Source organism: Acanthopagrus latus, chromosome 2, assembly GCF_904848185.1.
Source record: "Acanthopagrus latus isolate v.2019 chromosome 2, fAcaLat1.1, whole genome shotgun sequence".
NCBI classification, from domain to species: Eukaryota; Metazoa; Chordata; class Actinopteri; order Spariformes; family Sparidae; genus Acanthopagrus; species Acanthopagrus latus.
Genome location: NC_051040.1, coordinates 7,481,887 through 7,509,440, shown reverse-complemented (window position 1 = coordinate 7,509,440; position 27,554 = coordinate 7,481,887). Strand labels below are relative to the sequence as shown.

At 41.0% G+C, this 27,554-nt stretch overlaps 1 protein-coding gene across 4 annotated transcripts; it reads right to left on the bottom strand.

The window, feature by feature from the left end:
* Positions 1-232: 232 nt before the first annotated feature.
* On the bottom strand, positions 233-26,054 carry stim1a (stromal interaction molecule 1a). Of its 4 annotated transcripts, XM_037083242.1 has the most exons (14): positions 25,175-25,567; positions 24,954-25,086; positions 21,223-21,353; positions 19,054-19,168; positions 17,407-17,518; positions 16,498-16,613; positions 13,009-13,186; positions 8,004-8,181; positions 6,747-6,914; positions 6,147-6,247; positions 5,441-5,670; positions 4,464-4,544; positions 3,457-3,880; positions 233-2,989 (listed from the first exon to the last, which is right to left on the bottom strand). In XM_037083242.1, exons 1-14 carry the CDS (start codon positions 25,175-25,177, stop codon positions 2,476-2,478), a joined length of 2,484 nt encoding a protein of 827 aa, XP_036939137.1. In that variant the 5' UTR covers positions 25,178-25,567; the 3' UTR covers positions 233-2,475. The 4 variants fall into 4 exon arrangements, with proteins under 4 accessions (XP_036939137.1, XP_036939117.1, XP_036939110.1 ...); XM_037083222.1 differs by lacking the exons at positions 4,464-4,544; positions 25,175-25,567 and adding an exon at positions 25,847-26,054; XM_037083215.1 differs by lacking the exon at positions 4,464-4,544 and having other exon boundaries at positions 25,175-25,565.
* Between the last annotated feature and the right edge of the window lie 1,500 nt (positions 26,055-27,554).

Below are 27,554 nucleotides of genomic sequence, written 5' to 3'. Positions count from 1 at the left end.
TAACAGGGTGGGGCATTGTCCAGGTAAACAAAGTGTGCTAAATGATGCGATTTATGCTCAAGAGTTTTCTAGTCTGGAGTTTTTTGTTTTTGACACATAAGCTTTGAGTTTCTTAAAGGTTTGTGTGCCTAGATCCAGATTTGTGCATAAACAATGGAGAAAAGCCGTAATTTAACAGATAACGGGTGTTGCTGCTGCATGCAGTGCAAAGTCTAGAAAAAATCAGCTCATCTTTCATTCAAAATAGTTTATTGCTATCATGCAGGAGTGCCATAAAAGTCTAGACCGTCACAGAAGATGCAAAATTATCATTTTCTCTGTACAAATATACTGTTGTATTCATAAATAGAAGCCCAAAATAAAAGAGAAAGAAAAGATAGGGAGGGGAGTAAAGAGCGCAAGCTGCACCACTCTTTGAACCCAATATAGGTTTCATTACAGCAGTTGACATGCATCAACATTACAGTGCATTATACTGGGAGCGGACAGAAACACACACACGCACACACACACTCAGTCACACATACTTTCACACAGTCTGATGGCATAATCCATTTACAGCTCTGTCGTGCAAAAGAGGTACAAATGACACGTTAAAAAAGTACCAGTAGGAAATTGATATATATATGTTTTTTAAACTGGTTTCTAAAGTAAAATATTGAAAACATGTCTTTACATCCAAACCACCTGTTACATTATGAGGCTGGGGGAGGCTGACTGTGTCTTTTTGCAGCACTTTTTGGTTGTTCATTAATCAGGAACGCTCTAAATGTCCCTTCTACTTTAGTAATCACCTACAACTACTGATGCATAGTTCTGTGCTCATACGAAGCTGTCATTTTAAAACTGGCACCATGTTCTCCGTGGTGGAAATCAGAGTACTTATCTCGAACAAATGTAAACATACTGCACTGAGGACACCGTTTCAGTAACCCTTAGACATTCAGCGTGTAAACCAGGATATACATTATGGGCTGTATATTCTTCATGTGGTTTTGTGTTCTGAGAAAAAAGGGATCAAACACACTACAAATACAAAGGCCTCTGACAGAAACAACGATTTTGGCACTTTAACATGATTGGTCTTCTGCTTCCATAACTTGAGTTAAATCTTCCATAAAAAGGTGGATTACAAAGTGGTTACATCTTGAAATCTTATACAGCGCAAAGTATCTTTGCCTGGTAACTATAGCCCTTACCAGCACCCATCGCTCACTGACAAAACTGCTGTGAAGTTTTTATTTTCCACCTAAATATACACTGACACAGAAACAAGAAGACGGAGGATAGCAGGAGACAGAATCCAAGATAAACTTGCAAGTTTACGATCAGTGGAAAGTGTTGGATCTCAGTTATCCAATGTTCTGTCAAGAGTATAATCTTCCAAAACAAAACATAGTTGAATACTTGAATAAAAATGTTTGAAGTTCTTTGATAAATATGCTGCTTTATATGGTATTTACGGCACACTTTCAAAGTGTATCCTGTTTTTTTTTTTAAATTAAATACACAGAAAAAAGTTATTTTCCACACTGTTATGTTCAACATTGTATGTGTTTGGTAACATTTCCCCCTTATAATAAATAGATATCTATATAAGCGAGGATCTTAAAACACTTGTTAACTTGTTGGCATTGTTTTAAAGCAAAGCACTTCTCTCTCTCACCCTCTCATGCTCACATGCACTCAACAAGATTTCTTAAAATGAAGCAAAAGGTCTGGTGCTGCAATTTAATGGGCCATTGAGTGATTTTGTTGAGAGATATCATTTGTGTACACTTTTTTAACCAAATATTTTTTTCCCCAAATCAAACCGAGTAGCTACAATTGCTGTGTCCAAATGCCATATTTTTTGACAGTGAACTGAGCCACCGATATAGTAGTCTGATCCTCTGATTGTGTCATTTGCTTTGTCAAGAGGAAGACAACAAAAGACAGAGAAACTTGTAACCATCAATAAAAACAAAGTACGCAGTGAAAAAAGGGAGTGTGCATTCACTTTGGATTTGTAGGCTAGGTGGTTAGGTAGTAATAAAAGAAACACCAAGTGTTGACTAAGCAGGTTAACGACAAGAACCAAGCAAACACTAAAGCATTCGAATATCAGTCAAACAAAAGTGAAGACATGCAAAAATGTTATAGATCGTAGAACAAGAAAGAAAAAAACCAACTGGGAGACACGTTTCCCTTTGAGACTGGCACAATTTCCTGCAGAATAAATAATACTTTACATTCCAATATACAAACCTACCCATTCCCCCACATATTCAACATTGACCAAAGAAGCAGATAAAACTGAACGGCTGGTTGCGCCTACAGTCCAGTTTCTCAGAATAGGTGTCGTACCTACAAATAGATGCAAAGGCAACAGCTTGTGCCATCATCTCACCATTAAAGAACCCCAAAATCTTTTTTCAAAAACAGACCAGAGGAATACAGTCAAACAGCTCTGACAGCCAGTAGTTCATGTAGCCCTTATTTCCTCTGTTTCTTGAAGATCTTGAAGGTGTGTTTCTTGCGGCTGGCAGTGGAATCTGTGTCTTCTCCTGTAGAGCCACTGTCCTCCTCCAGAGGGCTCTTCTTGGAGGACAGCTGCGGGATGCGGGTGCCACCCTTCGCCCCCACGGCCCCGGGCTGCCCTCCTCCTGTAGGTGACGGCGTGTCAGGTTCAGTGGAATTGGGGCTGAGGGAGCGGGACGACTCTGACAGGCTGTTGATCTCTCCCAGGCTGGGCGACTTCTCCATGCCGTACACATTCTTCATGAGTATGGGGCTGTCGGGGAGAGCCTCTGTAGGGCTGATTTCATGAAGGCGGTTCCCTCCGTTGGGCGTGTGAGCATGCAGTGAGATGGCGTCATCCGCACGACCGGTGATGCCGTGCATGAGAGAGGTGGGCTTGATTAGATGACCTTTGGAGCTGAAGGCGGACAGACGATCACCAACTTGTGAGAGGGACAGGGAGGAGTCGGAGTCAGAGCGATTTAGGTCCCTGTGACGGAGGAAAAAAAAAAAAACAAGTCTGAAGAAACAAGAAAAACAGAAATAAACCAAGATAGTTAAAAGTTGAAGCACTGCATGCTGGGGTTTATCTACACTATGCCTACAAAGCCATGGACACGCTGGGCACAGCCTGGACACTGGAACTCCACACTTGTTAATCGAGCAGGCAGAGAACACCGGGAACACAGGCTGAGAAACAGTGAATGCAAAGATTCCATGATGCCACATCAGGTGCAATGTTGAGAAAGGAAAATGAATAAGTGAAAAATTATAAACTTTAGAAAGCATATTGAACAAAAAGTTGGACTCAAAGAGAAGAAAATGATCTACGGACGAAGGTACCTATGCGACAATACATTTGTTAAAAAAATGAAATGACAGCCGGTAGGAAGAAAAGAAAAAAAAAAAAAAAACACCCACGCACATGCGGTGTGTGTGGAGAACTGGAAAAAGTACCCAAAGCTGTCGTTGTGTGAGGAGTGTGCTTTGGAGACGTCTGAGGAGGTGAAATCAGGAATGGGGTCCATGGGCTGGAAAGAAGCATGAAATAAATGGGAGGAATGAGGAGCTACTGCGGCACCCACAGCGCAGGGTGAGCTGGAGGAAGGGGAGGACAAAGAGGACAGGGACTGAGGGCTCAGGCTGGAGGCACAGATGATGGAGGGGTGAGACACAGCCGAGAAAAGAGGAGGCAGAGGGAGACACTCGAGCTGCCCGAACGACTGGCTGCGGGACTGTCTGAGGGTAGCCCTAGACCTGGACGGGTATGGGGTTCCCTCGCCCTGCTGCCCAGCCAACAGGCAGCTCTCTACCAACCTCTGAGAGCCCATGGCCAGCTGGGGGTCAATGTGGCGTTGGCGCAGAGACATCATACTGGGAGCTGTGGGCACAAAACAACAGCATTATCAACAACCGACTATCTGGTAATAAAGTGTGACGGACAAGGGGATTTAGTGGAGAGATACTCAGGTGCTGGGATATATTTCTCTTTACTTCAACTGAATTAAAGTCGAATCTTGTTAAGTCAAATCACATTTAGTAATTTAGCCCTTTATACCCCATGAGAAAATCCCAGCGCTCCTGTTTTATCTCTCCGCTTAAAAAGGAAAAGAATTCAAACATAAGGACAAAACAGTGATTGTGTTACCAACTATGAGATCAATATATTAGCCCATTTTCAATAAAAGTAAGGGACAAATCACTCAGGGGAGAAAGCAGGGTGCACTGGGTCGTGACAAGATTTAGAGAAGAGTGTAAATGTGGCAAGCAAGCAACTTCTAAGGAGAGGTCAAGGGTGGTCTGATGAACGCAGCATGGAGTAGATTTTCCCTTTCAGCCGTGTCCATCTGCAGCACACGGTCTTAAAATTAAAAAGGTATTACAACTGTGTGGCTTTGAGTCAAGGAGAGAGACGGGGGGATGTCAAGCTAAGGGCTGAACTGGGGCATGGATAAATGGCCAACCAGGATATTTCCACATGGGCTGACAGTCTGAACCCACGGACCACAGGTCACTGGCTCGCCGTTCCAACAGTCGGGTGCCATCTGTAGTTTGGCCAATCAGACAGCAGTGGAAGCCAAGTGCCAGAGAGGTGGTGGAGGGGAGAGAGCGGAGTGAAATAGGGAGTGCAATTAATGTTGATTTAAAGACTTACTCACTATTGCAGCCGGAGCTTTTGCCTGCAGTTAGTCAAACCCGAACCTAATGTGTGTCAAGCTGAGTACAGAGCCCATAACAAGATGAGGGCGAAGAATTATGATCAGAGTTTTGCTGCATTTCTTGATGAGATACAAATGTGAGATGTGTTTACCCCAGAATTCTGTCATGAAAATAAAAATAGTTTTTGTTCATGAAGCTTCTGTGTATTTTTTTTGTCTCATATTGAACCTAAATAAGAATTAAAAATGTAGCACCGATTGCCTGTAAAATGTTTCCTTTGGCTGCAGCTGTTTGACCAAAAGCAGATTCAAAAAAAGTCTGTAGCACATATCAGGACACCACCACTACAAATACGTCAGCACAAGGACTTGTTCTCATTAAGAAGTATATTTTTCTTGACAGTTCAATTTCCAGAGGAAAGTCACAGGAGTCGTCAGTCTCCATGATCGAGTCAAGTAAAACACTTTTATCCAGAATGAGAACAATTAACAAAAAAGGCATTCATCTGGAATTGGGTGTAAAATAACAAGACAATTATGTGAATTTACATGATACACATTATACAAATGTAAAACAACACATTCAATCACAGACAAGTGTAACCCTCGCTACCTACAACACCAGGGAGGCCACAAGGACAAATTCAGGTAAATGTAGCTTGAAAAAGGTCCAAATTCTCATGTGGGCTGATTTTTGGATTTGCCCAGCAGGGTCTTGGAGGATTTAGAAGTTCGTTTGCCACTCCCCACAGAACTGCCGACAGATTCGGATGAACCCTTACATTGCAGAGTTCCAGGCACGATATCCTCGTCCATGTCGTCCATGTCGTCGGACATGATGAAGTGCTGAGGTGTAGCTCTGCCGCCCATGAATGTGGGGTCGAGGTTGAGGGATGAGGCCAGAGAAGGGAGGCCTGGGTTGTTGACGATGGTAAAACCTGTGAGGATCTCTATCTGCTGCCAGCGATGGAGCCTCTCCCGCAGAGCAGCCGTCACCTCACCCAGAGCTTGTCTATGAAAGATGATGAGAAAGTAGAAAGAACATAGGAGAAATAAAGAGAAATGAGTCAAGAGGAGGAGAAACTAATTATTAACAGTGTAGGAAGATCCATGCAGTATGAGGTAAGCAAAATCTAAGCTTATATAAGGACCGGCTTTAATTCTGTTGGGGAAATTGGATGATATTTAACCTTGTGCTGCTCAGTGCTTTTAATCTAGTAAGGAGCATGTATTAATGTCATTTTCACCCTATTGCTGGAAATATTTCCAGCAGCAATTACCCTCTTGTGTTCAGTAAACGTCTTCCTGTAACTTAATTCAAATTACTGAGAAGCACAGAGAGTATCTAATTTCCTTATCCCCTTGTGATGTCAATCCTGTCTGAGTGAGGCCAAAAATCTGTTATTTTAAATATAAATGAAAATGCTGCTTTAACAAGTTTTCTGAAATTTGGTAATATGTATACCACCAGTGCAATTTCAGACTTACTTCGCTGCCAGTATTTTGTGATCCACATCATCCAGAGAGGAGCTGTGAGCCACGTGGAAGGTCCCGAAGAGAGTGTTCCTCTTTTTCTTTATCTTCTCTGCCTGCGAAAGCAGATGAACAAACATGTATCTGTCTGCTTCACAAGACTACGGTCAGGATTACTTAACGAGGCTGCTAAAGTGTCACAAGAGTTTAACTAAATATTGCAGTTGCTTCCTGTTGGTTTAGCTACATTCATATTTGCATAGCAATTCAAGAAGTTATATACTCAAACTACAAATGATTTTTCACAAAACTCAATAATTTAGTGCCATCTTTTGCTTGCATGTGACTTTTTTGTGATATATTTTGTTATATATCATTCTGCTTGAAATCTTCAATTTGCTATATCTTTTTATAAGTACTCATTCCGATTTCTTGGGTAGTTTTTCTGTAGTTCAACTTCCTCGAGTGTGAAGTAAGCTATGCTTTCAAAGTAGCTTCCCCTATAGTGGAGTGCTTTAATTTTACATGGAAGCATTTTTGTTCCATATAACTTGTTACTTTAAAATAGTAACTTTAAAATCTAATTTGAATGCATTCCCCTTATGGCATGCTTACTCCTTCTTTGGCCACCAGGAGCTGCCGTTCAGCGTTTTGTTTCTTGATGTTGTAGTACTGCACTTCCACCTCGTGGGTGAGCTGCAGCCACTTCTGGAGAGACTCTGGAGGGGACCAGCTACTCCGTGACTCCAACTCTTTCTCTGCCTTCTTCAACGCCATGCGGACCTGCGACACATGTCAAACATTGGGAGACAAATGAACACATAAAAACAGAACACATCTAGAAAATGATTTCCTTAATTGCTCTAAACTGTCACACAGTTTGATAACACAGACACACAGACACACACACACACACACAGTGTAAATCCCACAATGACCAAAAATCAAATATAACTTAAATCCACATTTATAGTTAAGGACGGTGTGGTCTTCATATGAACTCATTCCCCACAACACCTTCTGTCTTTCATTACTTGTGAAAAAGAAGCTGGTGTGGTTTGCAGATTGTATGACTACTGTCACCGGGGAATATCCGATGAGTCTGTCTCCTCTCCAAAGTACATTTTGTCAGAAAAACACTTGTGAGAAGTGACTCAGGAAATGATGCAACACTGACATGATGAAAATGTATAGCTGCCTGCTAGTATTATGACTGAGCAAGGACAAAGAGGTTGTAAATACTGAAAAGCTTGTATTCTACTGTACTGTACTGTATTCTGAAGAAACTATATTCAGACAGCTACTGCAGCAGCACAGGACTCTCTGCTGTCACTGGCTGCAGCTTGTTACATGGCTCCCTGACCCGTCCCTGACATGACCAGATATTTGGCCTGCTTGATATCGTCCGGGCGTCTGTGTGTCCCTGGCTGAACAGTTCACACATTATGATCTAGCGCCGATTTGTCCTGTAGTGTGAACTCGACAGAAGTGTGTTTGTGTGAAAGCAAAAGGTGACAGGCCTTGCCACAGACAACTGAACATAAAACTCAAAGCGTATACTGAACTTGAGAACCTTGCATGTTTCCCATTTAAGACTGTGTTTCTGAATGAAGAAAAAAAACTGTGACCAAAGTGGCTGAATTAGATCACTGTGATAGTCCTTCAAACAATTACTCATGTGTTCTGCTTACTTGTGTGGGCCGTGCTGTGCTCTTCCTGCCAAATTCCTAATGGACAAAGACTTCAGTGGGTGTATTTATACTATAGCCAGTGTGAATCTGATGGACCTGAGCATACTGTGCAGTTGGCCACCTCAAGTACATTAACACTATTTGCTCCATGTTTTAATCACAAGCATCACTTTGCAGGTACCTGTTCCAGCTCTTCTTCAGCGTACTTCTGGCGACTCAGTTCGTTCTCTGTGCCTTCACGAAGCTCCCTCAGCCGCTGGGCCTCCTGCTTGGCTGCATTGATCTCATCCCTCAGCTTCTGCTCGAGGTTCACCTTCTCCACTTCAACCGTACGGTGCTCCTCTTGGGCGATCTGTAGCCTGAGAAGACAAAAAAAGGTTTGATCAAAATGTCCGCCCTGTTGGACGTACACACTATGACCTGTTTACTGTCATTACGAAAGCCTGATATAATAAAATGCATTTTGATTACCTCTGTGTCATCATGTGGCTGAATATCATTTCTGGTCTACATGATTCAAGTAACATTTCAATAAAATAACTTTTTGGAAATGCTAATATTGGAAAAACTTCTAAGTCGCATTGCATTGCAACAAATTATGGGTGATTAAATCAGCCAAGTGCCATGATGTCTGCAGACCTAGCAAGCCCATAAAAACTTCAGAAAGTTCAATGGAGGGCCTGTGTGGACTAGAAGAATTGTGCATTTAGACAGCCCCTGCTCACACGTGGACTTCCCAGGAATGTGCCCACAAGGTGCGCAAGTCTCTAGGAGTGGTGAGGTCTGTACTTATAGTACGTAGGTAACAGTGTAATTTTCTGTGGATAGCCTTCTATGTCATGACGTGTACGCATGTGAGGGCCATGTATGTGTGGAATTCAGGACTTGCATCAGTTAAGCATGACCGGAAACAATGGCTAACATATAGAAAGGCAACAGCTATGGTCAGCTGCTAGGCAGCTCACAATAAACTGACATCAGAGTGAGCAAAGCCAAGAATGGGAACAGCTGCCAGAGTGTAACTCTAGAAGAGTACAGTGTCTCCCAACGCTGCTGTAGGATCCAGAACATGTGCGTTGTTTTGTACGTGGGATATTTTTAGACTAGCCTCTTACACAAACTCTCCTTTTAAAAGAGGGGCTTGACACCCATGACATAATTATTTGTTCTCAGACACAGTTTATTATAAAATACTGTAATCTGCTGACTTTCCATGTCCAAAGATGTTGAACTGAGGGTTATGATATAACAAAAACATCCTGTTTTAGTCTCCAAACTTTGAAGGGCAGGAAGCAGTACTGTAATTCAGTCACAAGGGAGAAAAACTGTCATCTGGTCAGGCGAAACACAACATCAGAAAGAGAAGATAAATGAAAGGTGATCCACAGAGCCAGCTATGGAAAATGTGGTTGGTGGGCAGTCCTGCTAATGCTTTCGACCCTGACCTCTACCATTCTCCAGCTAAGATTCGAAAGCACTGACAGAGCAGCAATGCCCAGAGAGAAGACGCCAAATGCTGTTTCATCTGACCTGCATTGCAGAGCCCACAGGATGCAGACCGTGTCCCTGCAGACCATATAAGAGAAGGTGAATTATACTGCAAGAGTTTTTGTACACTCATTATCTTACTGGCCTTATTCATTTTGTGTAGAAGGGAAACTAACTTTCTAATGCCCATCACATGCTGGTGTCCTTGTCGCCAGACCTTTCCCAGGATGTCTGTCTGCACACGACACCCAAGACCAAATGTAGGTGAATTAGCGCTAGCAGCAACATGCTAAGCAGTTGTGATTAACACCATCTCCCACCGGTGAGGGAGAGGCTGGGTCAAACAGTTTTGTAAAAAGGCACCCAGGAAATCCAGCTCCAGTCAAAGCCTCCTCCCACTGTCTCCCAACAGGGAAGCCACGCCTGAGCCAGGCTACTTGATACCACCACAGGATCTGCTTGAAGGTATGGAAAGAGAGCAGCTGGCAGCAGGGATCAGGAAGAAAGGCTCAGCTACAGACAGAGGACATACCTCCCTCTCTCCCAGCTTCAGAAACATGCACCAGTCTCTTGTTGCTAGTTGCAGTGACCTACAATATGATACAATATCCATTCCTACAACCAAAGTGCTTTGCTGTCCAAGTTAAAACACATTAAGGGGGGTCTGATTTGGAACAGTTTAATGTTTAACAAATGAAATGTCTGGAGTCTGAGTCAACATCTTTGAGCAGAAGACACATGCTAGCCTGACTGATTTCTGCTAAACAGTCTTGACAAGCCATTGCAAATCCTCTGTGTAATGAATAGCCATTCTAAAAATCATTATGCTTTATGGAACTTATTCTGCTTCATGATACACAGACACAAGACAATTACAATTGCTTGTCCTTTCTCTGAGCTCTCATCCACCAGAGATCAGATTTAAATGGTGTTGCACAACACAACTGAATTGTGGGTAAATTAGACTGTAGGGCTGGATTAATACAACAATGTCTGCACTAGTCAAGGCGAGGCAGTACAGCACTGTCTGAAACAAGCCACAAACAAGGTTTTATAATCAGCTATGGTCAGTTTGGGTATGTGCAGAATAGGGCTGTGTAATATGACAAAAAATGATTATGCATCATCACATCACAGGGTTTTATTAATTTTTCCGTGTTGAAAATAACTTTACAGGTGTATTTTCCCTCATTTAGACAATGCCTTGTGTTCTCCTGCATAACATTGAATATTTGCATGAATGCAAATTCAACTACATGGAGGGGAGTCAACATGACACAGAACAGGGACATATCCAATTTTATCACTCTATTTCCATTCAAAACATGCTGTTTGGCACAGATTATATAAAAATGCGAGGGGTTTACAGATCCAGTCCTAAGCCTCCTGAACTGCTCACAGACTGACTAAGGCCACACCCTTAAAATCAAACATGTCTGATATTCACAATTTAAAATCTGGATGATTACAACAGTACTCTCTGTGCTGGAATATAACAACCAATGAGAGAGGCTCTTTGGAGCTGAAGGTTCTGCCAAGCATCAATAAATGTTCTAGCCTTTGAGGCTAACATTAGCTAGGATACTACTGTTGACAGAACATCTCACCCTAGCTCTCGCTGATGAATATAAAACCTGTGTTGACTGTGTCTCCTCACTCGGTTTGACTCAGTTAACTTTCTACTTTTGTTTTTTTCGCTCCCTCTAACAAGTTACTATTATTCTGTTCCCCCATGAGATCAAGTGAGATGGATCATGTGAGCCCAGCTTCAGTCTGCAGAGCCATGAAGCCTGAGCCATGACGTTAGAGCGCTAAAGCCACATCCCTGCTGCTGCAGAGAAGTGTGAGCTGTTTATCCAAATGTATTAATATTGAATGTGTCATGTGTCCAAATTTGACACTGCACTTTCTTGGGTTCGCAGTAACAAACAAAGTGTGAATTTGATCGAATAAACGGTTCTTGAGTGTAATAACAACAGTTAATCTAATCATCTCATCTATTAATTTCATTTACAGAAAATGTGCTACATCCAAATATGCATCTTTATTTGTATCTGATATGAACTGTGTCGTGATACGAGATGTTGGTCGTATCACACAGCCCTACCACAGCATATGAATCATGTCTGCACCTGTGGGCCTTTAAGATTTACTAAAAGCTCTGTGGTTTAATCTGCACAAGGGGATCGAGTGTGAGCAATTTGTTGAAGCAAGAAATGAAATGTCAGAGCAAATTTCAAAGTTGGCAGTGGCAGGTGTGTTTTCACAGCTGGTCAAGCCACAGAGGCAACACACACGTTGACCTGGCAGTCTATCAGAGGAACAGAGTTTGACCTCAATGGTTTGTCCCCACTGGAGCAGTCAATGGCTCTTATGGTTGGTATTCACCAGGCAAATCCCACAAAAATACTTTCCACTCCCTTATTGTACTGCGCCAATAAAGAAATACACCCCATATATCAAAGAAAACATGCATACACAGAAGTCATGATGTAGAAATGACAGTGCAAGAGAGAGCTGTGTCACCAAGTAGAAAAAAAGCACCCAAGGCTGACACAGACACCAAGAAACCAACCTAAGTCTTGTCTATTTGGTCCATTTGATGTTCATCGGAACATATCGACTCATGTTTCAAAAACATGCGTGTCCTAAACAGCCAACTGATACAAAGAGCAACCCATGTGGGTAATAAGGGTAGTGAAATCAAAGTTTTGTTGCCTACAACAAATCATCTCCCTTTCGCTAATGACCACAAGCATCAAGACAGGTATGTCAAGCAGTCATGTGTCAACACACCCGTCACTGCTATATACTCTTGCCAGTAAACGTGACAGAGCCTGTTGCTGGTTTTTCATCTAATCTAACAAAACATAGCATCACCAAAGATGAAATACTTTCCATTTCAGCATTACTTTGGCTTTTCTTTAACATCAGTGTCAAAGTTTAACTTTAAGCTGATCGACAGGATATTATGAAACACATCTTTGTTGAAATGAAACGGTCGCTTTTCATGTTCAGTTCTGTCACAGGCCCAGTAACATGTTTTAATCAGAAACACTTGTATCAGAGGCACTGTCTGTGCACTTTGGTTAACATTTAACAGTTAAATAAAACCCTGACCTGGCTGAAAAAAGGCTGAGAGTTTGTTTATTTTGTTAATCCAGAAATAAAAAAAGATTCTGATTAAAATGTCTTCCCCAAAATTACACATGCACCTTCAATAATAAGTAAACTGCAAGGCTCAGAATCATTCATTTTTGGGACAAATCTACTAAGCATTCAATTCAAAACATTGGTACTGGTTCATTTCCTGCAGTTAAGCAAGGCAAAATGCCTAGGGTGAGGTGTATCAAGTAGGAAACCACCTCAAAATCAAAAACATCTGAGGTTTTATTCCCATTCAGTACTTGTTTGGGGCTAACCTCTCAATAAGTACATTCAGGATGTGTAACTCATGCAACTCAAGACATGTTAGCAGCAGCACTGGCTGATGTACGTTTTAAGGGTGATAATTCTTCATTATAATAAAACTCTTGAGCTTCAAGTCATATTCATGGCTTCCTTTGCATTCATTTGATGTTCAAAAGATTTCATTTAAAGTGTGTTTCACGTGGAACTGGAAAAATGATGATATGTGTGCACTATACAGTACTTGCAGAATACAACAATGTTGTGTGGGTGGTAGGAAAAACCCTCACTTCTGTTGCAGGTCATGCAGACTCTGTTCAGCTCTCTGCAGGCCCTCCAGGTCTTTCATCATCTTCTTCATGTGGTCCTTAGAGTAGCGGTTCTGGATGTAGGCAAACCAGCAGCCACCCATGCCTATGACTATCGACACGACCAGCATGAAGTCCTTCAAGTGGTTATGTCTATTCACTAAGAGAGAGAAAAACAATGAAGACAGGTCACACTTTAAAAAAGGTAAAATACAAAATCACCAATAAAATGAGCCAGGCGACATATATCAAAACCCTAACACTAAGCTGCGTATTAAAAGCAAGCTTCACATGGATGTGGTGTGAAGCTTGTGTTTGAACATAGCCCAGTCATACTGCAAGTGTTGTGGGGTGACAGATATAGGACAGTCAGTAGCTCAAGTTCAGGTTGCGGTGAGAGGGGCTGAGTGTAGAAGACCACGATAAAGCCAGCTTAACACGGACTATTTCAGTCAGGTAACCAATGCTAACAAACATGCACAGAAAACCAAACAACAGCAACTCCAACGTTTTGGTTCACATGAGTTGCTATCAATCAAAACCTAGCAGCTATTCCTCTGAACAACAAAAAGTGAGTGTGCTGTCATTGTCATTCATTGCTATTAAAAGCCACAGCAGCTAAAAAAGCAGCCACCGCGTTTATAAGAAGCCTAACATTAGATTCACTTTCAAGTTGAACCTTCGGAAAGGCCATCTTAAATTGGATCTAGAATCAAGATTGGGTTTAATAAAGTTTTCATTTGATGACTCAGAAGAGCTCTGTCATGCAGCAGAAGACAAAAAGCCTGAATTTCAGCCTTGCAAGCTACAAGATGAGGCAAGTTTTTCTTGCAAAACCTGCAAAGGGGTGAGCGGGAAAGAGATGTCAAAAACATGACCTCTACTTCCTGGAATGAGACAAAGGGAAGTAAAATTAGGAGAGAAAGACAATGCAGACTTGTATCTCTTTAGATAAGATCAGCAGCATATAACACCTAGAGTTAGTGTTCTTTATGGCGTCTTCCTGCACCACTGGCTGCCAATGACACAGAGCCAAATCAAATAACACCATGAATCCAAACAATTTCAGCCTACAGCACATATCTCTCTTCACATGAGCCCTCTGTATAGTAACAGGCACATCACCAAGTCCTGAGCTTGTGTTAAATCTGTTAGGAGAACTGTGTATATTCCTGTAGACTTGCTTATAAAGTCCAGAACAAACACAGGTTCATCAGAGTCAAGGGACTTGGACCAGCTGTGCTTGCTATTGTGTTAAAGTATGTCACAGATGTGAGAAACAGAAAAAATACAGGACCCTGCACCTGTATTGTCTCAATTCTACTGAAAACGGAAAAAGAGTACCTAATAGGTCACAATTAATTTATCAACTCTGAATATTCTAAAAGGTTTTAAATGGTATTTCTTTTTGCATTTCTCGATAAATCAGAAATACCTGTGGTTTTTTTGCTCTCAACAGTAAGTTGACACAGGCACCACTGCAGCCCAACCTCCTCCAAAAGTGAATCAACTCAAATGCTGTTGTTCTTAACGCGCTCAAATGACGTGGCTTCAGCTACATTTGATAGGCTGGCATTTGCAGGTCACTGCCTCTTAACCACCAAGAGCTCAACTCCCAAATTGATGTCGATATTTATATTATGATGATATTTATCTGAAATGCATGTGTGCTAAATTTGTCTTGGCAGTGTATTGCGACTGAGCACATATGCTTAACAGGAAGTGCATTATCTCTAAGATAATATAAAATAATTTCCTAATGATACATTGTGCCCATGTTACTCTTTACTGCCCTGTCAACACTATCTGTCTTGGGCAGGAAACACAGTTTGCCTGCTGCCATTATCATGGGGTAAGGAGTAATTGACTTTGACCTGAGTAAACAACACATTCACTGCCTTTCACAAACACCAACAAGACAGCATAAAGTGACAGTTAATCAAAACACAAAACTATTAATACTGCAGCCTGAATGTGCCTGAATTAATCATTTCACAACTGCCCCCCAGATTAGGACAAACCTATTGTGAGATGTGTCTTAAAATGCTGCTGCTGAACATCAATCTGACTACTAGTAGGACTCTTTGAGAGGCTGTCAAAGCCAGACAGCGCTCACTAATGTCTTCCTCAGGGTGTGACTCTGACAAAACACGTCCACAATGACACATGCCAGACACAGACCTCTACACACTTCCTTTAGATGCAAAAAAGCCGGCTTTCTAATATGGTTCATTACATGCTTTCTTCTAAAGAAATAATACATATCTGCGCTCATTGGCTCTCCATTGGCAAGTATGCATCCTTGCCCTTCAAGGCCAATAATATTTTGTGTAAACTCTTAATATTTGGACACCAAGTCCAGAATTTCTGACTTTCTAAGCTCACTAATGCAAAATATCAGCGCTCGACTGTCACACTCTAGCTAAGCTTTTGACAACAAACATGTTTTTCAGGAATTTTGGCACTCACCCTGAGAACATGTCAACACAGATTATGTTTAAAAAAAAAAAAAAAAAAAGTACTGCCAAGAGGTATGATAGCTGAGACACACTCCATCAATACACTCATCCACCCTGAAGGAGAGACAAAAAGAAGGAGCAGAACCTGAGGGATAAAGATCTATAGATACAGAAGTGGTACAGGGACACTTGAGAAGGAGAAGGAGAGGATGAGTGGTGTGTTTATTTGTCTCAGTACGCAGAGAGGTGTGTCTGGAATACAGAGCAGTGTGTCTCACACTCAACTCACTTCCTCCATCCTTGAAACTGATACAGGATTCACCCTAAATACCAAATATGGGCCAAATAAACAGTCAGCAGTGAGTAGATGAGTAAGTGACTAAAAAAATATATATTAAAAAAAAAAAGGAAATGACACCTGATGACGACATCTCACGGGGACAAAGTACTGATGGAAAATCAGAGTGGCAGATAACATGGTCAGGATGTTAGTAATGGTGGTAGGCTGTTAATTCACACCTACATCCTACAGAGGTTTCAGTGTAATATTCTTCCAATTCAAGAGAATCAATTCTGTTTTTTCCTGCGAGGGAGTTCCGTGAAGTGTTGACGTCCTTTAGTTGTTTTGTTTCTGGCAACCAGCTTTATTCAAGTGAACTGGTTGGGCAAAAAGATCTGAGCGAGCGACAAACTCCTGACACAATTACAAAGAAAGCAAGGCCTATTACTTGGAACCACAACACAGATTTACACAGATTACTACCTCCAAAATCATTTTGGCAAACTATGCAGCTAGTTCAGTATCTCACTGAAAATCCACCATGTTTTACTGATATTTCTTGAGCTGTTTTTTGAGATATCCTGCTAAAATTACAATAAGCAAAACAAGTAATATCTAAACCTTCATAAGAGGTAATGAAACAGAAACATCCTTCACATTTCTAGTAAAGGTTTTAAAGACTCAGTGAGGTTTCATGAATAAGTACAGAAATTAAAAAAGAAGGTCACATACTCAGGGGCGCTCCAAACAGTACGGTGTCCAAAGATTTGAGCTGCAGCTTTTGCACATGGCTGCGATCCAAAATCTTCAGAATAGAGAGAGTCAGAGTGGTGTTCTTTATGGCCAACCTGAGAGAGAACAGACACACAGTCATATTGAATGAACAAAGAAGGAACAGCAAAGGCTGTAATGCAACGCCTGAATAAATCAGATTTAACCCCCTAATGGTTATTTAATGGACTCATCATGCTATTTTGACAAATGCACAGAATTGGTTTTTCTTTGAAGCCAAATAGCAAGAGGCTACAATGGGGTAATGTGAGTGGGTTTTAATTACTGGAACCAAATAATAAGTTGCATAAATTATTTGTACAATAAACCAGGTTATATGAAGCAAACTTTTATCCAAAGATGGTGGTATAGATGTTATGCATGGCTGAAATGCAGAAGAAGTTGAGTTTGTGAACTGGAAATAAAACCAATTGATCGCTAAATGCTAATAAACCTCAATTTAGAGGTTTAGAGGTTTCTTTAGAGAAGAAACAAAACCAGTCCTGTGGCCATTGGTCTGGGTATAGGAAATATTATCATACATCTTGGAAGAGGACAACAGTGGACCAATATTTGTCAACAGCTGATCAGATGCGAGTTAAATGGTGCATTAACTTAATGGGGAAATTGAGGGAAGCTGTATATGTCAAATGAGAAACTCAAAAAATAAAATTAAAAAACACATAAATTGAAACACAGCTATTGTAATCTTGTGTACTCTGTAGCCTGAGCCTAATAATTTTCATTAAAGTATACAAATTGTAGTTGTTCTGAGAAATTTTATAAAGTCTTAACTAAGGATAAACACATTCCACAGATCTAGTACAGTTTTCAGCTTTGAGAAGTTGACACAGTCATGACATCCCTTACCTCGGCATGACACTTCCATTGAAGTTCATCTTGCGAAATGCTTCCACATATTGTGGCAGTTCCACATAAGTGATGAGCCATTCCACCACCTCATCCACTGTCCAATTATACACTGAGGGGAAGAGAAAAAAATGCAACACAGTTATAGCAACCATCAATTCTTATTCATCTTAAATCTGCAGAATTCAGTACTGATAGGCCTACGTCTCCATCACCTTCAATGCGGTCAGATGTATTCTCCATTAATTAGTTCTTATCCAACAAATTTCTTTTGAAATGAAAAAGTGACAGTGTGCTTAAACAGCTGATTGTTATCTTTACCAGTGTTTGATGGCATTCATTTTGGCTCAGTGCAGTAGAACAATGCAGTAAAATGCTAATCCTAAACAATCAGAAAATGGTGATTCAGAAGTTACTCTTGGGGCCTAGCAAAGCAGTCAACTGACCTCAATATAACTGACCATGTGTTTCACTTTAAGTACAAACAGAAGCCAAAAAACTCCACTGAAAGCAGCAAGAACTGCAGATGGCTGCAGTAGAGGCCGAGCAGAGCATCACCAGGAGAGATAACAAGCATCTGCTGCAGCGACTGGTCTATGACTTCAAGCAGTCAGCGATTATAAAACGGAAATACAAAATGTAATCACTGTAGCAATGGCTGTGTTTACTTGTCCAAATATTTTCTATCCCTTGATCATTACTTTCTACCTACATGGTTCATCTGAAATCGACATAAGTCGGCACTAATCTCTTGACAGTTGTGTGTTTGATTTAAACCCAACATGCAGAGCTAAGACAACAAAACTGTGTCACTGTCATAACATGTTTTAGCTGCACCGTACATACAGCTTGACACAAGATCATATGCTTTCACACCCTGTATTGATCTATGAGGTATCCTATGGCATAACATAGATCGCATGCCAACAGTTATAACTGGGGAAGAAAAAAAATCGGCACCCAAACTCCTGGCAGACAGTCAAAAATGTGGGCTGTCTTTGTTAATGTGTTGCTCTCTTCTACAAAAATCCAGTTTCCTGGCTTAAAACCTCCAGAGCACTGTCAAGAAACTGCAATGCAGGGTAAGTCAGTACTACAAGTGAGAAAGGAGGAGAAAGGCAGCCAGTGTAAAGCGTGTGAAGAGGCATGAGTGCCACATACACCACAGCACATGACAAGTACTCTCAATGAGGACACGATAGCCAAGTTAAACAGATAGGAACAAGGAGGTGAGAGTGAGTGTGTGAATTTAGTGCTGACAGAGCCAAAAGATGTCTCCTTTGCCACTGGCTGATAACTAGGCAGCACTTTGCTTGACAAGCCAGTTGATCGACTGCCTTGCTCCTTTGTTGAGCAGGTGAGAGGGTCAAGTTGGGGTAATGTGTGGCACACACTTTCAGTACATAAACTCCAATTTAGTGGATATTAAAAACACTGCTGTCTAGGCCGACGAAGTCACATGGAGTGGTTTGTTAAAAATAACAATTAGCAGCACATATTCAAACGCTCAGTGCTGGCAGAGCTTATCAATGTGGATCACGGTGTGCTAAATGAAATCCAAAGACTACAACTCTCATATATACAAAACAGAGCTGAAAGAAAGGCCTGTTTGTGCAGTCACTGCCTGCCTTCAGGGGAAGAACATACCTTCAGAGCCCTTCCAAGCGTTCCACAAGTCCTCCACACTGATAAACTGGTCATCCCCATGGAAGCTGTTATGCTTGGCCTTGGGGTCATGGTAGTTTAGATCTTCCCTCAAGAACTGCAAGATGACAAGATTGTTTGTAGTGGTTAGAAAATCTTGCACAAGATGATCTTACACAAATCTTACAAATGTTCTTTTAGAAAACTGCATTTTTAGCTCCAATGATGTAAGGTACAAGTTGTCCTTTCACATAATTAGAGACTTAAAATACTGTGCCCACAAATTAAAACAATACATTTTGAGTGGAGGTTGAATAAATAAAATATATGAGTAGTGAGAGGACAATGACCACATTTGGTGCTGGAAATAAGCCATTGAGAGGTTTTTATTTATCATGAGCACTGTTAAATACTGTGGTCTTTATGATCACCATAAAACAAGAAAATGAAATTTGTGTGCCTTGCGTGTGTATTTTCTTTTCTCAGTATGAAAGGAATATAACACTATAAAAATCTCAACCATACAAGACCTGAAAAACTATGCCAATTTCTCACAAACTATCTATGGGCGTGGAAAACAAACAAAAACAACAGCGGTGAAACTACAAATGTGTGAGTGATTCATTCTGAGATGCAAATACCTAGTAAAGCTTTCAATTTTACCTGGTCACCAGTCGTAACTAACTACTTGGCAGTCTCCATTATGTTATGTTCTGGTCATCTTCTTTGAATAATTATAACTGCGGTTTAAATCTTGTCATCTAACTCGACGCAAGAAAACACATTAGCGCATTTCTGAAACTTTTCCTTTAGGTATATCTCTATCTCCCTTTCAGTTAGACATAAGAAACATTATGATATTTCCTTTTGTATTTTCTGAACTGTCTGTCTTTTTGGCATCTTGAAAATGAAAACACAGCATATTATACATGAGGCACTCTGTATTCCATCATCGCCCCCACTGGAGTGGTCGTGGTCAACTACTGGCCACCTGAACCACACTTCCGGTTTCCCACTATACTGTAGGCTAACTCAGTTACCAGGATCTTAAAAAACACTCCCACAAAAGCCAACTCATGCAACATGGGTGGAAGACAGTAATAAGTCATGATGCCTTTCTTTCTTGATAGATTTGTGTGGGAGGACTTCACTACAGGGTAGAGAGCTGGTCTCTACTGCAGGTGAAATATCACGCTCCTCAAAACACATCCACTGGAAAATTAGCGGGACCTGTTTTATGTGGCGAAGGCCTGGATCTTTTTCCTAAAAGCCAGATGCAGACTTTGATCTTGGTCATAAATAAATCAACTATCCCTTTTATTTAATTACTGTATGATAACAGGAAGCCGGACTACTGTCTTGAAGTGCTCTGAATCATTTTGAGCTTTTTATTCTTCGGCTCAAAGCCACTACAGATATAACCTGTCAGAGCTCACTGTACTGCACTTGATTCTCTGCCTAGGGGGTATTTGCATGCCAAGTGCCTCTTCTAAAAGCAAAGATGACGCTGCCTCTGCTTTGGTCTTGCCTAAACCACATGCCACAGACTGAATAAGGCTGAAATGAGGCACCAAAGGAGGCCTCCTCAAGGCCACTGCATGTAGCTTAGACTAGGGCTCAGGATGTTAGCTAAATGGACTAGAGGTGGCATCTTTAAGCCACCAGTGATGTCTGAGATGCAACATCTCTGACTTCTGATGAGCATGAAATGGCTGCAAACTGTTTATACTGAACAAGAAAAGCAGCAAACTCTACTCTTCATGCACTTCAAATTACAAAACACATTAAGTCACATTAATGACTTCACACCTTTGTTCATTTTGACATTGTGTTTGCACAAATGAAGCAACATCCGTGCCTACAACATGCATGCCAGACACAACCAGACTTAATGTGAATTAAGTTAATCATTTGACAAAAACAACTCAAGAAGCCACTGAAGTGTAAACAGAACAAATCGTCTGGCTACTCCGACTCAGTTAAGGTCATTACAGGGCTATGATTAACTGACCATCTTAGCAGGAAATCCTATGACGAGGGTTACAATAATGATACATGTAAACCTCCTTAGACTGAATAAAGACCACTTTTGTGACTGCACCAATCAGACTATCCCCCCCTCTAACAGAGCATCAGCTCCTGTTGCTCCTTTTCTTCCAGGCTGGTACTTACGCCGTCTGTCTCAACCACGTCCACATTGCCGTTTGCGTCATCATCCATCTGCTTGTGGATGTTACGGATAGCCTCATAGCTGAGAATGGCCATCTCGTCCTTGCATAGTGGCTCATCGATGCGACAGAAATCTGGTGGAGAAACAATAATGTATCAATATGGTGTTAAGAGGGACCTTAAAAGTCCCAGGTCAACATTCACATCTCTCTGCTTCTACCACCACCACCACCACCACCACCAGTACTAAAATGATGCAGAACTAAACAACACACCTTTAAAGAACTATTTGGTTTAACTGTTGTTATTTTAATTCTTGAAAACACAAAAAAAATGCACTTCAAAAGATGTTTGAAGGAAGTCCTAGAGATGATCCCTCCTCTTGCTATGTGATAAGACAAAAATCCATAGTATGTTGACGTTCATGTTTTTAGATTCCAACTAATCCTGTGAAGGCCATTAAAGTTCATGGCTTTTAACCTTTGTGCTTTTTACAGGAACAGCAGTATGCAGGGAGTCCCCGGTTGGATTATCTCGCCCTTTTGTTCAGATAAGGAATTCTGCAGTTCACTTATCTTCAGACAAAGCCTTGTTTATGTAAGGCTTTGAATGTGGGGATGTTACCAAGAAGAAGCCAGATACCATGAGTGTCAGACCTACTGTGTTGACCGAAAACAGGCCACAACACACGGCGAAACAGGTTTTAACAATTATTTTCAACTCTTTTATCCTTTTGGATTCCACAGTTGTGAATAATGGGAAAAAAACTTTTTTAAATGTTGTTAAGATTCAACTATATTTAGCACTTTGACTGCCAGGCCTCAATAACACTGTAACAACTCGACAGTTAACTGCAGATTAATCACATGTATGTTTTCATTATGAATGATCATGTAATGTCACAGTGTCTCAGTTATCTGGTGAAGCCCGTCTGGCCTGTGTGCTCCCTCTCCTTCCTGAGGGATTAGAAATCCTCTGAAACAGATCAGAGATAATGCTGCCACTCCTGCTAAGAGGAAACCTTGTTTGGCATGAATGCAGACACCCAGGAGCTGTGTGAACGGGCATGGCAGGATACCAGTAATGCACCAACAGTCAGTTTAAATGTGACTTTTAACTTAAAGCAGCACATTTGAAGTGAATTCACAAGAAGGCTGCCCCTGAAACACTCAGAAGTACATATTTTATTCAAGACAGTCTTATATAACCTCTTATGTTCTATGTGCTGATGCTATCTTTCTCCGGACAATCTTGCTAATTTGTAATTTTTCTATCATGGTGAGGCCTTTTCCTGGTTTAATTAAGTTATGTAAGAAGCTTATGTCAAACACAGCATGTTTTATTTCACTGAGCTATAACCACAAAAGAAGGTGACAGGTGTGTGTGTGGGGGGGGGGCTAGCTCACCCACATGAAGAGAAGTTAAATCTTCCTAGACTTGGCTTTTGCCAAAAAGAATGTGCTTGAAATTAAATAATTTTGATTACACAAAAGACAAAGAAAGCATTTGTTTTATCATTATTTTTTTCAATTAAAATCCTTGAGTCTACTTGGCTTCTGGTTGGCAAGGAGATGGGTACTTTTTGGTTTAAAACTTTAGTTGAATGAATTTGCAGTCTGCTTACATCATCCTCACAACAATGTGGAGTACACAAAAATCAAACTTACTTCCCCTTTCACAAATGGCCAAGCTCAGGCTGCATATAGCTCAGTAGCTACTGCTTCATCATTAATTACTGTCAACCACACAATAGTGTAATTCCTGCATTTTTTTTTTGTGCTGGCATGCACAGCGTAATACCCCTCCCACCAATAAACTTATCATGCTAATACATATTTTTCTTTATTCCCAAAAGCATATGTTATGACAGGTTGGCTCAGCAGTTATAGAGAGAAAACAAAAAAGTTAACCATGTTGCAGATTATTCTCTGCAACAGTCAACGTGTCCATGTCCTCTGTAGTCTATAAATGTTTTGTAGCCAGTGAAATGTGCCTTATATTTCTCTGCACATAACCGCCAAAACCAGAAGTAGGAAGCCCAGATGCACAAACTGAACTTCTGCATTGTGAAAAGTTAATTTCTGAGCCACAGTGTGCAAGCATTGAGCTTCAGAGAACCTGCAAAGCCACATGCCACAAAAGCACTTACTCTGACTCATTCACATGCAGCATGTTAAAACAAAGAGACAGTTACCCTGGTGAAAACCTACCACCTGCAACACTCTCATACAGCCAACCTGGCTTTCTTTCTCATTTGGCTTGCAAACCTCCGGAGACACAAGATAAGATATTTACATACCAGTCAGGCTGCCTTTTTTAAGAGCTCATGTTACGTAATTCATTTAGTGTGCCTGCATCTAGATGAAGAACACACTCCAAACTTTGTGACTTCATCATTGCTGCGGTTACTATGTCCTATCACCGTACAAGATTTGAAAATCACTGTAGAGAATGAACTCTTTCCCACACTGAGGCCTCTTGGGACTGTTGGGACATGTGGCAGACGTCAGCAAAAATGTGTTTCAAATGTAAAATGTGTGTGAGTAACTTGGACAATGTTGCAACAATTCCTGTCTAACCACTCTGGTCAATAGTGCTAGCAGAGGGCACAACCATGCGAGTGTGTAGTGTTGGGCCTTTGGCAAGTTGTTGCTCAAGGTATCGTGGCTGAAATATTTCCAAATGTAAATATGTACAACAGTTATGCTTTTTATAAACAGACTGAAGTTCCCGCACTAGTGCATTTAAAAAAAACCCCAAAAAACTCAGTCATAGTATGTCATAACTCCAGTTTTATACTTTAGTAGTCTCAAGTTATGCCTAACAAATGAAACCACTGTCTTCATTCATGTGAAACTACCTCATGAACTGAGGCAAGAGATTATCACGGTGATAAGGGACCTCTTCTAATAAGATTTGTAACTCCACAAAAGGAGTTTGTTAACTCACCTGACATATTGTGAGAGGCCCATATTACCTTTGTCATGCTTGTCTATCCGTTAGGTTACAGAGATAAGAATCATGGGTGATGCACATGATAGGAAGTGAAAGTCCAAGATGCGCGCATCCACAAAATGTCAATACGTAGCCCTCTGTCGTAACGTGTGTTCAATAATTTTATATTCACATAAAGTTACTCTTTCCCAATTTTGGATTTGATGACTTATAGTAAATAGTTTAACATCTTGATTACTACCAGGGCGTGACTGTGTTGGCTGCAAGTGTGACAAAACATTTTCATTGGTCACACCAGTGTAGATAATTCAAGCTGTTGCAATTTCTTGTTGAGTGTGTTATGAAAAACCCACATGTATGTGCTCCTTTATTCCCATTTACAATCACTGAAATAATGCGCTTGAAAATCAAAATTAAAATGTTTCTATTGGTACATCCAAATTCTGTCCTGGAGGAAACAGGCACACGAGTGCAACGACTGTGAGAAGTTAGTCTGGAGCCCCGATTACTACAGAAACTACTTACGGCTTTGCTCATTCGCTCCACTAACCATTAGATCAATTACCTCGTGTTTAACTTGCTGGCTTGATCTGAGCTGGAGGACAGGGCTTAATAGAGAATGCCAGCCGGACTATTCTCAGCATGGCCACATATAGAGCCTGCACAATCACAAAGATGTGGCCCGAACACTAATACTCTAACGGCCGGTCTATAGTGTGTGGATAAAAACAGACCATTGAGGATGCTGCAACAAATGAATGCCATGGTTAATGACTCACCTGATACTCCATTTTCAACAACTTGGCTGTCTGGTGTGGGTGAACTTGGTTTGTCAGACCAACTTTCTCCGACGAGACACAAGCACAATATCCACAAGGTCACCAATTTGTTGAACTCCATGACTGGTGTGTACTGGAAAGAAAAACAACCCAGACTCCTTTGAAAATTCTGTCGATTTTAGCAGAACGAAGAATGCAGTATTTATGTCTGGGCTAGTCACCATTTATACAACGTGGCTGCTTTGTCTCTTTAACCATGTGAGGAAACGGCAGTAATCGGCTTAGTGAATACACCAAGATATACCGTTAGTTACATAAAAAGATCCCCCTGCAGTAACTACACACACATGCTATCACTTCCCAAGTGTCTCTCTTTTTCCTGAATGAATGAACGAACACACTCGTTAGCTTGCTAATACCTGGCTTTCGCTAAGGAAGCCCATAAACCCTTAATTTGCCAGTTTAGCTGAGGGCTCTTGACGGCGTGTTTGCCAACACATGTCACTTAAATAGGAGAAAAAATAACGAGATTATGAAAAGTGAGAGCAGCCTGGTCCGTCGGCGTCTGGTGGCTGGGTGTCAGACGAGCCCCGACTAGCTAGCTTAACGCCTCGGCTAACAAGGAAATGAAGTGAAATATCCAACAAAGAGAGGGTTAACATTTCAGAGCGCTCTCACTCACGCTTCCGTGTTTTTTTTTTTTTTTTAGTTCATGTCGCTGTCGACTTGCTGCATTTTGTACACGCGTACATTAGCGACCGTTGACGTTTAGCTGACCACAAGACACCGCAAGTCACGCAAAGGGGCGTTAATGAAGAGCAACTGTAGTTTTTTTTTTTTTTTTTTAAGCTAGGCTATATGCTCATGTTTAAATAACGCAAATATAAAGTTACCTGTCATGTATCAGAGCCGGCAGGTGTGTAGCTTCAGCTCTGTGTTAACATTGCAGCAGACGCCTGGTCACCTGGAGTTGAAGCACAGCGAACTCCACCTCCTGATAAAAAACACAGAGGTCTCGGTGTTTCCCCCCCCGACGGAGACTGAACCGAAAAAGCCGCAGAATGTGGACAGACACCGAGCTCGTCTTCTTCTACATCACATAGTGCCTGCTTATCGGCCGCAATGTCGCCCCCTAGCAGCTGGAGGCTGTACTGGCCATCACTTCTAACTGCTGCAGTGTGCCATCTAGCGGATTGTTTATGCCATTACACTGGGCCATCTGGTAAAGGACAATTACACCAATTAAACCTTACTACCACAATATGTAGGCCCACCTGACATTATGACGGGGCAGTAATGGGCCTTTTCAGCATACAGAAGGATGATATTGTATTTGGCGGCTGAGCTCAGGGGGTAGAGCCAGCGTCTTGTTATTGGCAGGTTGCTGGTTTGATTCCCCTGGTATGCATGTCTGTGAAGTGTCCTTGGACAAGATACCGAGCCCCAAATCGCTCCCGATGTGCTGGTCGGCACCTTGCATGGCAGCTGTCATCATCAGTGTATGAATGTATGAATTACTGTAAGTCACTTTGGACAAAAGCATCTGATAAATGCCTTAAAATGCAAACAGGTGAATTGTATTTGATTCAGTTTCTGTCATGTGAATGTTGTACAAATCCTGCATTTTTACTCCATTCATTTTTTTTAATTACTAGTAAATAACTAATTGTATGGCTGACTTTCACTGTCACCAAAATACTATTTTTAACACAATATATTATTTACTTTTAGTCAAGTGGGACTTTTAGGTACATTTTCACAACACGGGAAAAAGCATCTTTATGTTGTTATTTACTTTCTCTTGCATTATCTCATGATTACAGACCCTACTGAGATATTTCTTATCATATTTTTGCAGTCGATTGTAAGTAAATTACATTAAAAAACTAAGAAATTAGTTATTGATATATAAATGATATATATTCATATCTATATTTATATTTACATATATATTACATATTATATTTACATATCAGGAAACTATTCTCATTCATCATATAACCTATTTGCAAGTCTGTACTTCTCTGTATCTTGGAGGTTGTTTCCATTCATTAATTATGCTAAGGCTAATGTAGATTAGCGAGGGGACAGTAAAAAGTAAACATACTGTATTGTGGTTGTGTTTTAAGTGAGTCTGATTCAAGGCCTTGCAGCCAACATGAGACATCTTGCTCATGCTTGGCCTATGATTGCATCATCGGTGTCAGATTCTGGGGGGGGATGAAGCATTGCAATTTGGCTGTGCAGTAAAGCATATGCTCATGTTTTGAGTTAACTTGCCTTACTATCTTATTGGGGTGCAGATACAGCACAGCTAAATAACACGGTATAGGTATAATAATGGGTGTAGTACACATGCTGTTGGAGCTATTAAAGAAGTACAGTGATTACAGTGATTTGTGTGTGCACTTGGCAGCTGGGCCGCTAGGTTTTTATGCGGCAGCATTTAGGTCAGTGTAGGTTAAGCAATGTGTGATCATAATACCTGCAGTGGATTAACAACAGGGCATTATGGCTACAGTCAGCACAGAGAACTCACATTTACACATTTGCATTTGAACAAAAACATTAAAAGCTTAGATTTTTTTTGAAAAAAGTAAT